The following is a 13,248-nucleotide window of genomic DNA, read 5'->3' on the forward strand; positions in this document are numbered from 1 at the left end:
ACACACCAGTTTCTCCGAACCCCACAGATGGGAGCTGGCATTACAGCACGTCTTCGGTTCTCCCACCCACCTGGTCTCAATTTACGTCAGTTCCTCCGGTCTCGACAATTCTTCACAGTAACTATCCCTTTCTTCACTCCCTTTTAGTTTTCTATATCTTTCATTTCCTGGCCGGCCACTCACCTTGGGAGTGACCTGCGGGTCAGAAGAGCCGGCTCCGGGCTCTGCCGACGACTGACGGCCGCCGGAGCTGCCTCCCGACGCGTCCTTGTGGCGCAGCTTGCGAGGAGCGTCTGTGTCCACACACTCCACCTCCGAACCGGAAGACTCCTTGTCACACTCCGAGCACTGCCTGCAAACAGGTTACGACTGACAGTATAAATTGGTCGAGTGAAGCAAACGTGTGAAGTAATACCGGTGACTCTTTTAACTGATCACTGTCAGAGGAAATGAACGGACGAACGGACAAAACTGACAGACGAGGGCACCGACAGGAGTAAGAAGATCCTTTGCGGAACGGTCAAGGCTACGAAGAGAAGCACAGTGGAAAATGTCCGGAACACAAATAAATGGAGAAAGGAAGCTGAGAACGTACAGGAACTCGGGGAGATGTGGATTGGATGGAATACTAAACGCTTAACCCTAATACAGGGAGTGAAAGGCTATTTACAATTTGTACAGAAACCAGATGGCAGTTATAAGAGTGGAGGGACATGAAAGGGAAGCAGTGGTTGGGAAGGGAGTGAGACAGGGTTGTAGCCTCTCCCCGATGTTATTCATTCTGTACATTGAGCAAGCAGTGAAGGAAACAAAAGAAAAGTTCGGAGTAGGTATTAAAATCCATGGAGAAGAAATAAAAGCTTTGAGGTTCGTCGATGACATTGTAATTCTGTCAGAGACGGCAAAGGACTTGGAAGAGCAGTTGAACGGAATGGACAGTGTCTTGAAAGGAGGATATAAGATAAACATCAACAAAAGCAAAACGAGGAGAATGGAATGTAGTCGAATTAAGTCGGGTGATGCTGAGGGAATTAGATTAGGAAATGAGACACTTAAAGTAGTATAGGAGTTTTGCTACTTGGGGAGCAAAATAACTGATGATGGTCGAAGCAGAGAGGATATAAAATGTAGACTGGCAATGGCAAGGAAAGCGTTTATGAAGAAGAGAAATTTGTTAACGTCGAGTATAGATTTAAGTGTCAGGAAGTCATTTCTGAAAGTATTCGTATGGACTGTAGCCATGTATGGAAGTGAAACATGGACGATAAATAGTTTAGACAAGAAGAGAATAGAAGCTACCGAAATGTGGTGCTACAGAAGAACGCTGAAGATTAGATGGGTAGATCACATAACTAATGAGGAGGTTTTGAATAGAATTGGGGAGAAGAGGAGTTTGTGGCACAACTTGACTAGAAGAAGGGATCGGTTGGTAGGGCATGTTCTGAGGCATCGAGGGATCACCAATTTAGTATTGCAGGGCAGCGTGGAGGGTAAAAATCATAGAGGGAGACCAAGAGATGAATACACAAAGCAGATTCAGAAGGATGTAGGTTGCAGTAAGTACTGGGAGATGAAGAAACTTGCAGAGGATAGAGTAGCAAGGAGAGCTGCATCAAACCAGTCTCAAGACTGAAGGCCACAACAACAACACAACAGAAATATGGGAGAGGAAAATGACGGGACCGGGGGTGTGGAAGAAGTCGAGAGGGATCTGACCCGGACAAACGTAGAGGAGCGATAAAGTCCACAAAAGAAGGAAAAGTGCCTGGACTGAATGAAAGAAGTGTGGAGGTGGCTCTATTGGGTTATGAGAGTGATACGAAAGAAATAAGGACATCTGAATATTGGAAAAAGCGAATCACGGTGCCAATTTTTAAGAACGGTTGCAGATCTCAAATGTAAGGGAAGTTACTTTGAAGCATCACACTGCTGAGGTATTGGTGAATACTCTGGGAAAGACAGTACAAAAGATAGTAATGGGAGTATCAAGAGAGGAATGACAGAACTTTAGACTGGGGAGGTTGACAGTGGATCTAATTTTTTATGTAAGGCAGCTCTGACACGCGCACACACACACACACACACACACACACACACAACAGAAGGGATTTAGTAACAAGAAGACGAGCGGTGGTGTGTTAAGGGAAACACTTGGAGAAGGGGAATAGGGAGAAGAATAAAGGAAATGTGTCGAGGAAGTGTGAGTTGTGTAAAAATAGGACAACGTGACACAGATCAGTCAGAACACCATTACGGATGAGATAAAGGCAGGAGCGGCCAGCACAAATGGGAGACGAGTGAGTGAGAGCAAAATGTTTGCAGATGATTCGAAAGTGTGATGAAATGTAGAAAGTGAGGCACAACAAAGATTAAATGTAAATGAGGAGGTCGGGTGACAGTACAGATTGAAACTCAATGCAAACCAGTGCGAAGTTACTGAGGGAATGAGGAATAAGGTGGGAGTAGTGACAGATACAAGTTTTAGAGGGGAAATTCTAAAGAAACGATTACAAGATTAGTGGAACGGAAATGTAAAGTGTAGGAAGCAAGGATGCACCATCAAAAAGCTAACAATGTTATACTGAGCACATTACACTCCAGTACTTGTGTAGGGATTGGAAATGTAGGTAACAAAGAAAAGGCAGGTATACAGGATACAGGCTTGTGAGACGAAGTTTCAAAGAAGCGGAACAGTACTTATTGGAAAGGAGAGAATTAGGAATGACATGGTGAGAGAAATGGTCAAGGAGAAGCCCACACAAGAGACGATACAAAAGGAAGTAATACAGTACAGACACACACACACACACACAGAAGGCATCACAAAACAGAAGTGTCCTCATTGTGAAGCTCATACTTCACTTGGCTGAGGCACATAACTGCATGAAAAAGAAAATGATGAAACACATTGCAGTGGTGTTACATTTCAGACTAATTTTTTTATTTTTGCTATGAAAAAGAAGTAAATATTGTTTCACATCTGTACATCATCACTGACGTCATCACTGTTTTCTGGTGTTATTGTTATAAATATAACATTATACTTTATGTGACTATCCCAGCTGTCTATGGGAAATGATAACACTACTGCCTTCGCTTCTTACGTACTTTCCTCTTTCAGCAGTAGTCTTCATTCTCTGAATCACTCCCAATTCTTATACTTCTTCACAGAATGCTCTTCTTATTCTCCTTCTTCCCTCACAAGATGGGTCCGGTCACACTCTTGCTATTTTTGCCCTTCACCTCCACCCGTTTCGTACGACTTCCATACTGGTGTCGCTTCCCTAATGAGACTTGTGCCTTCTGTTCTCCTGGTCAATACCTTACCTGTAATCTCCTACGGTTTATTCACACACTCAATTATTACTATTATTATTGATTTTTTTTCGAACAATACGTACAACTCCCCATCCGACCTCAAGCAAATTGTAAACTTTTTGTTATTATCATCTTAATCTTGCAGTGATTGTAAGTATAATCTATAAAATACAAAAAAATGCCTATCTAAAGGATAGCTGGTCCAGCAGGATACCTGGCCCAGAAGTATAATTTTCTCGTATTTCTATTTTGTTTTTGGATGTTGCTTGGGAAGTAAAGGCTAATGGTAATCTTTGATTGAACAACATTTTTTTTTCTTATTTTGTCACCAACGAGACTGTAGGCTTCCAGAACTGCCACAACACTCAACTCGTCCCTGTAGTGCCTCTGTACTGCCACTCAGTAACCAATCTGTGATGCCCTCCCTAGGTAAGTCGACTCGTAGATTCTTCCCCAATGGGGGAGCAACAGTTGACATAAAAAGAAAACACCTAAATAATATGTACAGAAGTAAATAAATAACTGCAGGGCAGACAACAGAGAAAGCTCTTAACACTACTCTACACTCCGCAGGCTTCTTCACTTCCGAACGACTCCTGCGACCGATGTCCATTTCGACCTGCTTACTGTATTTGTGCCTCCGTCTTGCCCTACAATTCTTGCTTCCCACACTTCCCTCCGTCACGAACAAAATATTTCTCTGTGCCTCAAAATGTGTCCTCTCGACACCAGCTTGCGGCGTATAGCTCTTTTCTCCCCAATTCTATTTGATAACTCCTCATTAGTTACTCAATATACTTGCCCCATGTTTGGCATTCTTCCATGTCACCTCATTTCATAAGCACCTATTTTCTTCTCCGTACTGTTTATCGTCCACATTTCACTTCTGTACGAAGGTACACATCAAATAAGTACTTTTGGAAAGAGATTTTATATTGCTTACTTTTATATCAGATGCATAGGTACTTCTCTTTTTTCTGTTGCCAATCTACATTTTACATCTCCTGCACCACTTTCAGCACGTAGGTTACAATCTAATTTCTCGGCATCACAGAACTTAATTCAACTGTATCCCATTAATATTTACTTACTTTTACTTGTATTCCCCTCATAACTGCTTTTTGAGACAGTACCCATTCCTTTCAGCTGATGTTCCGTGCTCTTCGCTGTCTGTGCAGTATAAATGTTACCGGAAAACCTTAAAGTTTCCACTTCTTCTCCGTGGGATTCTAATTCTGTTCCACTTATTATTCGATCAATGTGCAGATTGGAAAATGTGAGTGATAGGCTACAACACCGTCTCAGTCACTCGTCGAACAGTGACTTCTGCTACAGTGTCCTAGGACACCGGCCACAGCACACGAGACGGCTGTAACATGCAAATCGGGGAAAGCGATATTCGCACGGTCTGTAGCAGCCACGTGGGCTTTTTGAGATCACCACAAGGTACACCGAGGGACCACCAGATACTTTGCCAGGTGACATCCGGTCACCAGTTACAACAGGGCAGCACATCTCTTCCTGGAGAATAGCTAGTTAAGGAACCTAGGAACCACTGTAGACAGTTCCCGACATCCAGAGCTGGCCGATTTGTGCACCGACCGATCGCAGTCCCTCAGTTGCACTCTCGACGACGGACCGTCGGTGACGACGGTGTAATGCCTTGAAGTAGGCTTTTGCATAGCAAAACAGCTCTTTGAATGTTGGTCAGTTCAGTGTTTAGTTGCGGCTCCAACGAGTTATTTGGAGCCACATCCATAGAACTGTATTTTGGTCGGAATTTGGTTAATTTGTAATTGTAAATCGTGACGATTCGTTTTTTGGTTTCCGGAAGGACAATAAAGAAGTTGTTATACTCCTACTAGAACTCTCCTTCAAAAACAGACACATTTTACAACTTCCTCCCAAGCTCTTCTACTCTTATACAGGATGTTGCAAAAAGGTACGACCAAACTTTCAGGAAACATTCCTCACACACAAATAAAGAAAAGATGTTATGTGGACATGTGTCCGGAAATGCTTAATTTCCATGTTAGAGCTCATTTTAGTTTGTTCTTCCACCTACGCTCAATGGAGCACATTATCATGATTTCATACGGGATATTCTACATGTGCTGCTAGAACATGTGCCTTTACAAGTACGACACAACATGTGGTTCATGCACGATGGAGCTCCTGCATGTGTTCGTACGCTTCTCAACAACAGATTCGGTGACCGATGGATTGGTAGAGGCGGACCAATTCTGTGGCCTCCATGCTCTCCTGACCTCAACCCTCTGGACTTTCATTTATGGGGGCATTTGAAAGCTCTTGTCTATGCAACCCCGGTACCAAATGTAGAGACTCTTCGTGCTTGTATTGTGGACAGCTGTGATACAATACGCCATTCTCCAGGGCTGCATCAGTGCATCAGCGCATCAGGGATTCCATGCGACGGAGGGTGGATGCATGTATCCTCGCTAACGGAGGACATTTTGAACATTTCCTGTAACAAAGTGTTTGAAGTCACGCTGGTACGTTCTGTTGCTGTGTGTTTCCATTCCATGATTAATGTGATTTGAAGAGAAGTAATCAAATGAGCTCTAACACGGAAAGTAAGCGTTTCCGGACACACACATGTCCACATAACATATTTTCTTTCTTTGTGTGTGAGGAATGCTTCCTGAAAGTTTGGCCGTACCTTTTTGTAACACCCTGTATGTACAGTATCGTTTCTGCACAAATTGTGGATAACCTTTCACTTCCTGTACGAATCCTCCCACTCTACAGCCACGGTGAGTTGACTGTAACATATTTTTGGAACGAAGAAACAGTCTAGGTTACAATGACAGCTGTCTTTGCAACCTAGACTGTTTCTTCCTACTCAGACTTTCACACCCTGTATTTTCTCTCTGATAATTTCAGAATTCCAAACAGTGTATTGCAATCAAAATTGTCAAAACCTTTCCCTAACCTACAAACCATATATTTTTGTTTGGCTTTTTCCAACTTATCTTTTGAGATAAATAGTGAGTCAGTATCGCTCCACGTGTTCCTCCGTTTCTCGGGAACCAGACCCGATCTTCCAGCTGGTCGGCTTTTACCACACTTCTCATTTTCTGTCAATATTTTACAAAAGTATTTTGCAACTGTGACTTGTTCAATTGATAGCTCAGTAATATTTACACCTGACAGCACTTTTCTTCTTCAGAATTAGAATTATTACATTCTTCTCAAGGTCTGGGGGCATTTCGCCTGTCTCGTATCACACACCCCAGTGGAATACTTCTGTTGTAGCTGGCTCTCCCCAAGATCTCAGTAATTTTGACAGAACTAGGAGTGACTTAGCTTTTTCAGTGCTCTGTCAAATCTGTCTCGCAGTATTGTACCTCGCATCTCACCTCTGTGTACTGCTACTTCGTTTTCTATAATACTGCCTCGAACTTATTTTCTTTGTACAACTCTTCTTATGTACTCGTTCCATCTTTTGGCTTTCTCTTCTTTGCTGAATACTGGCTTGCCATCTGACCTCTTCATATCCATACAGCTGCTTTTTTTCTCTGTAATTTTCCTACTGGTGGCACCTATCTTTCCCCTAGTGTCTCATACTTTTACAGCATTACGTTTGTCCTCGAGCAATTCCTGACTAGCCGTTTTGTGTTTTCTGTCAATATGTTATTTTAGACACTTGTGTACCCTTTTGCCTATTTTGCAGCATTACTATATTTTCCCCATTTCATCTAAAGATGTCTATTGGTCCTTGTCTTTTTACCTATTAGCTATTTCATCTCTCGAAGCTACACTATATCGTCCAAAGTATCCAGACACATGGCTGAAAATGACTTACAAGTTTGTGGCACCCTCCATCAGTAATGCTGGAATTCAGTACAGTGTTGGCGAACCCTTAGCCTCGATGACAGCTTTCACTCTCACAGGCATAAGTTCAATCACGTGCTGCAAGGTTTCTTCGGGAATTGCAGCCCATTCTTCACGGAGTACTGCACTGAGGAGAGGTATCGATGTCAGTCGGTGAGACCTGACAGAAAGTCAGCATTCCAAAACATCCCAAACATGTTCTATAGGATTCAGGTCAGGACTCTGCGCAGGGCAGTCCATTACAGGGACATTATTGTCGCATAACCACTCTATCGCAGGCTGTGCATTATGAACACGTGTTCGATCGTGTCTAAAGATGCAATCGCCATCCCCTAATCGCTCTTCAACAGTGGGAAGCAAGAAGGTGCTTAAAACATCAATGTAAGCCTGAGCTCTGATAGTGCCACGCAAAACAACAAGGGGCACAAGCCCCCTCCATGAAAAACACGACCACACCGTAACACCACAGCCTCCGAATTTTACTTTTGGCACTAAATACGCTGGCACATGATGTTCACCGGGCATCCGCCATACCCACACCCTGTCATCGGATTGCCACACAGTGTACAGTGATTTGTCACTCCACACAACGTTTTCCCACTGTTCGATTGTCCAATGTTTACAGCCATTAAACCAAGCGAGGCGTCATTTGGCATTTACCGGCATGATGTGTGGCTTACGCGCAGCCGGTCGACCACGAAATCCAAGTTTTCTCACCTCCTGCCTAACTGTCATAGTACTTGCACTGGATCCTGATGCAGTTTGGAATTCCTTTGTGATGGTCTGGATAGATGTTTGCGTGCTACACACTACGGCCCTTTTCAATTGTCGGCAATCTCTGTCAGTCAACAGACGAGGTCGGCCTGTACGCTTTTGTGCTGTACGTGTCCCTTCACATTTCCACTTGACTATCACATCAGAAACAGTGGACCTAGGGATGTTTAGGAGTGTGGAAATCTCACATACAGACAAATGACACACATGACACACAATCACCTGACCACATTTGAAGTCCACGAGTTCCGTGGAGTGCCCCATTCTGCTCTCTTACGATGTCTAATGGCTACTGAGGTCGCCAATATTGAGTAGCTGGCAGTAGGTGGCAGCACAATGCGGCTAATATGAAAAGCGTATGACTTGGGGAGTGTCTGGATACTTTTGATCACATAGTGTATCTATTTCTCTTCTAATATATTCCTCTCCCCTGCTTCAGTCAAACACTGTCAATGCTTCCTCCAAAACTCACACAAACACTAGTTCGTTCCGAGAATAAGATTTTCACTTTGCAGCGGAGTGTGCGCTGATATGAAACTTCCTGGCAGATTAAAACTGTGTGCCGGACCGAGACTCTAACTCGGGACCTTTGCCTTTCGCGGGCAAGTGCACTTGCCCACGAAAGGCAAAGGTCCCAAGTTCGAGTCTCGGTCCGGCACACAGTTTTAATCTGCCAGGAAGTTTCACTAGTTTGTTCAATTTTCCCAGGTACCATCTCCTCAATTTTGTACCTTTCAGCAACTGGTTCAGTTTTAATCTTCAGTTCATAACCAATAAGTTTTGGTCAGAGTCCACATCTGCCTCCAGAACAAAATACGGTTTGGAAGTGACTGCCTTACCGTTATACATATTTTTCCGACTCCGGTCTCGGATGCCCAGTCAGACCCTTACCGGAGTGTCACACTGACCTCGCGTCCGCAGTACGTTCACTTTTACGAGTACTTACCAGCCCATGAGCTTGGTCTTCTTGGGCATGCGGGTGAGGGGCGGGTTGAGGCAGCCCAGGTGGTAGAACAGGTGGCACGTGTCGCACTTGGCCAGTAGGTGCTGGTCCGTCGTCTGCCGGCACGTCCCACACTCGTTCAGCGGCAGGCTGCCGCTGCCCTCTGGACCGACAACCACACATACGTCAGACTATAGGCAATATGAGTCATTTTTATTTATTTATGTTACAAGTACCGCAACTAATTGAAAAACGCATTATTGTGGCCAAGATAGACACGAAGCCCATGCCTGCTACAGTAGTACAAGTTTATATGCCAACTAGCTTTGCAGATGACGAAGAAATTGATGAAATGTATGATGAGATAAAAGAAATTATTCAGGTAGTGAAGGGAGACGAAAATTTAATAGTCATGGGTGACTGGAATTCCAGAGTAGGAAAAGGGAAAGAAGGAACCATAGTAGGTGAATATGGATTGGGGCTAAGAAATGAAAGAGGAAGCCGTCTGGTAGAATTTTGAACAGAGCATAACTTAATCATAGCTAACACTTGGTTCAAGAATCATAAAAGAAGGTTGTATACATGGAAGAATCCTGGAGATACTAAAAGGTATCAGATAAATTATATAATGGTAAGACAGAGATTTAGGAACCAGGTTTTAAATTGTAAGACATTTCCAGGGGCGGATGTGGACTCTGACCACAATCTATTGGTTATGAACTGTAGATTAAAACTGAAAGAACCAGAGGTTGTGCAGAGTTTCAGGGACACAATAAGGGAACAATTGACAGGAATGGGAGAAAGAAATAATGTAGAAGAAGAATGGGTAGCTCTGAGGAATGAAACGAGGAGCCCGGAGTAGACAACATTCCATTATAACTACTGATGGCCTTGGGAGAGCCAGTCCTGACAAAACTCTACCATCTGGTGAGCAAGATGTATGAGACAGGCGAAATACCCTCAGACTTCAAGAAGAATATAATAATTCCAATCCCAAAGAAAGCAGGTGTTGACAGGTGTGAAAATTACCGAACTATCAATTTAATAAGTCACAGCTGCAAAATGCTAACGTGAATTCTTTACAGACGAATGGAAAAACTGGTAGAAGCCAACCTTGGGGAAGATCAGTTTGGATTCTGTAAAAATGTTGGAACACATAAGGCAACACTGACCCTACGACTTATCTTAGAAGAAAGATTAAGGAAAGGCAAACCTACGTTTCTAGCATTTGTAGACTTAGAGAAAGCTTTTGACAATGTTGATTGGATTACTCTCTTTCAAATTCTGAAGGTGGCAGGGGTAAAATACAGGGAGCAAAAGGCTATTTACAATTTGTACAGAAACCAGATGGCAGTTACAAGAGTCGAGCGGCATGGAAGGGAAGCAGTGGTTGGGAAGGAAGTGAGACAGGGTTGTAGCCTCTCCCCGATGTTGTTCAATCTGTATATTGAGCAAGCAGTAAAGGAAACAAAAGAAAAGTTCGGAGTAGGTATTAAAATCCACGGAGAAGAAATAAGAACTTTGAGGTTCACTGATGACATTGTAATTCTGTCAGAGACAGCAAAGGACTTGGAAGAGCAGTTGAACGGAATGGACAGTGTCTTGAAAGGAGGGTATAAGATGAACATCAACAAAAGCAAAACGAGGATAATGGAATGTAGTCGAATTAAATCGGGTGATGCTGAGGGAATTAGATTAGGAAATGAGACATTTAAACTAGTAAAGGAGTTTTGCTATTTGGGGAGCAAAATAACTGATGATGGTCGCAGTAGAGAGGATATAAAATGTAGACTGGCAATGGCAAGGAAAGCGTCTCTGAAGAAGAGAAATTTGTTAACATCGAGTATAGATTTAAGTGTCAGGAAGTTGTTTCTGAAAGTATTTGTATGGAGTGTAGCCATGTATGGAAGTGAAATGTGGACAATAAATAGTTTGGACAAGAAGAGAATGGAAGCTTTCGAGATGTGTTGCTACAGAAGAATGCTGAAGTTTAGGTGGGTAGATCACATAACTAATGAGGAGGTATTGAATAGAATTGGGGAGATGAGGAGTTTGGGCACAACTTGACTAGAAGAAGGGATCGGTTGGTAGGACATGTTCTGAGGTATCAAGGGATCACCAGTTTAGTATTGGAGGGCAGCGTGGAGGGTAAAAATCATAGTGGGAGACCAAGAGATGAATACACTGCATGAAATCAGTCTCAGAAATGAAGACCACAACAACATCGCAACTATGATACACTGTATATTTTTGAACGAGAGATTGAGAGAGAGCTTCGTGTGTCGTTTTGTATCGGTGAGGGACTGTACAGTACGTGGAAATCTTTTCACGGATCTGATCTGTCGACGTGCGGTTTGGCCTCGGGACCGGTGCCTCCGTTCTCTCCTTTCTCGCTTCACCACTTCCCGTCTGACATTCAGCTGCACGGTACTGTCGAGGAAGTGCCTCTCACTTTCGGATGTCGACACCGTGCTGGGGGGAACATAGAGCCACTGCACGACATTTGACACTGTCTGCACTGCCCTCCTACCGTTCCGTACCTGGCCATAAACTGGCATAATTCGAGGTCGTTTTAAATGGCATTAAAAAATACAAGAATGCGATAGGAACACGATTGTTGTCCACTTAAAAGATAAAAAATGTGTGTTACAGAAATAGCATTTTATTTTAGTACACACAATTCAATAAAACACGAGAGAATCGAGAAGAAAAATACTAGAATTCTATGGGAACTCTCTGTTGAGCAGTATAGTTATTATATTGTCTGATTTACGAGAGAATAGGAATGTTGAAAACTGGATATCTGAAGGGTGAATCTTTTCTACGGCTCAAGCACAACCGGTTTCGGTGTGGAAAACTCGGGGCACGACGTCACTGTCCGTCTACTCTCATTCCTGTAGCTTGCCTCTTTTCCTCCCTCCCAAACCCCTCGGGCCTCTCTCTCTAATCCCCTCTCCCTTCCTTAGCAGTCTTTGGAGCGGCGAGTCAGACTGAGCTCACTTGCAGTAGATCACACATATGCAACAAAATACTGACAAAACTGTAAATTTCATATAGCAGATCATCTCTGTGTGCAACTTACATCCGACTTCTTTGGTTCATTGTCTTTACATTTCATTATCACATATCAATTCACTTCTCAAACTGTATGTAGTCGAGGAAATGAGTAAAATAATCAAACTCTTCACTCGTAAAAAAAATTAAATAATAAATAAATTTGAATCTGTTCCCAATTCTTCAGAGGACATCTGCATTTTTGGCAGATTGCCTCATTATGACCGACGTCGGCCAAATTTGTCAGAATTATGTGCTAAACTTAGCACTACAATTGGTGACTGCATATTTATCCCACTGTCCAAATAGCTCGAGTATGCTGGAATTGGCACTCCTAAAATGGAAACAAAGTCGTGCACACTGTTTGCAATGCAAAAAGAGGGAATAAGCTACTCACTTTAAAGTCTTCTGAAATACAGTGAATACAAAGATTTTCTGTCTGTGTCTTCCATTTTCAGTCCCGGTCTGTACAAAATATCTGAGGTCACCTAATCTGTCAGCACACTATACACCGTTTGACCTTTTTCACAAACCTGAGAATCAACTGCAGATGAGTACCTTTGTAACTCTTAAAGCACTACTACGATGAGATAGCCAGCCCTGTGGTAACAGAAAACTAGCTGCTAACATATTTCAAGACGAGATGAGAAAGTTCCAACAATGCACTAAAAGACTCACAGAGGGTCCTGTCGGGATGCGACCACTGCTGGTAATGCACGAGCCTACACACACCTACGGCGTCGGGCACTGGAACTTCTCATTTGTTATTATTAATAGAAAAACTAGGTTTGCATGTCTATTATTTTATTATGGAAACTAAGGTGAGTAATGTTGCACTACAGGTACAGAGCGCACAAAAATGTACATACATTACAAAAAGAAAAACACTGTACAAATAAGATACATCTTTTAGGATTCCCAACAGGAAGAAATCGAGTAGTGCTAGAAGTGGAGAATGTGTGTGTTCATCCTGTCCGGTGCCCCAGAAAAGTGTGATAGGCACGAGCTGGTACACCTCAGAGATGCACCACACTGCCACAAATGAAACAATCCATTCCCACAAAACTGACACAACGAGTTATCGAATGCTGAAGAGTTACAAGTAGCCAAGTTTGAAATTGTCTCATTCATAGACACGTCAGATGCATTAAGCAGAGTACAATCTGTCAGACAACACAGTTAGCGAGCGTAAACTGTTCGATACTTACCAACGACGTTTGATTTCCACCAATTCGTCTACTCCCTCGGTCTTTTGAAACTGCGTGGACAGTAGAAGGTACATGTGGATGGTGCGGTGGAAGAGA

At 43.0% G+C, this 13,248-nt stretch overlaps 1 protein-coding gene across 2 annotated transcripts in view; it reads right to left on the reverse strand.

Moving 5' to 3' along the window:
- Positions 1–13,248, reverse strand: part of LOC124718906 (PHD finger protein 14) — a 173,349-nt gene that overhangs the window by 62,232 nt on the left and 97,869 nt on the right. For both annotated transcript variants that reach the window (XM_047244553.1, XM_047244554.1), the window contains exons 12-13: positions 8,894–9,053; positions 184–352 (exon numbers count right to left, since the gene is read on the reverse strand). In XM_047244553.1, the coding sequence (XP_047100509.1) occupies positions 184–352; positions 8,894–9,053 (329 nt within the window). The remainder of the gene's footprint in view (positions 1–183; positions 353–8,893; positions 9,054–13,248) is intronic.

The sequence above is a fragment of the Schistocerca piceifrons genome, chromosome 10, assembly GCF_021461385.2.
Source record: "Schistocerca piceifrons isolate TAMUIC-IGC-003096 chromosome 10, iqSchPice1.1, whole genome shotgun sequence".
Classification (NCBI taxonomy): domain Eukaryota; kingdom Metazoa; phylum Arthropoda; class Insecta; order Orthoptera; family Acrididae; genus Schistocerca; species Schistocerca piceifrons.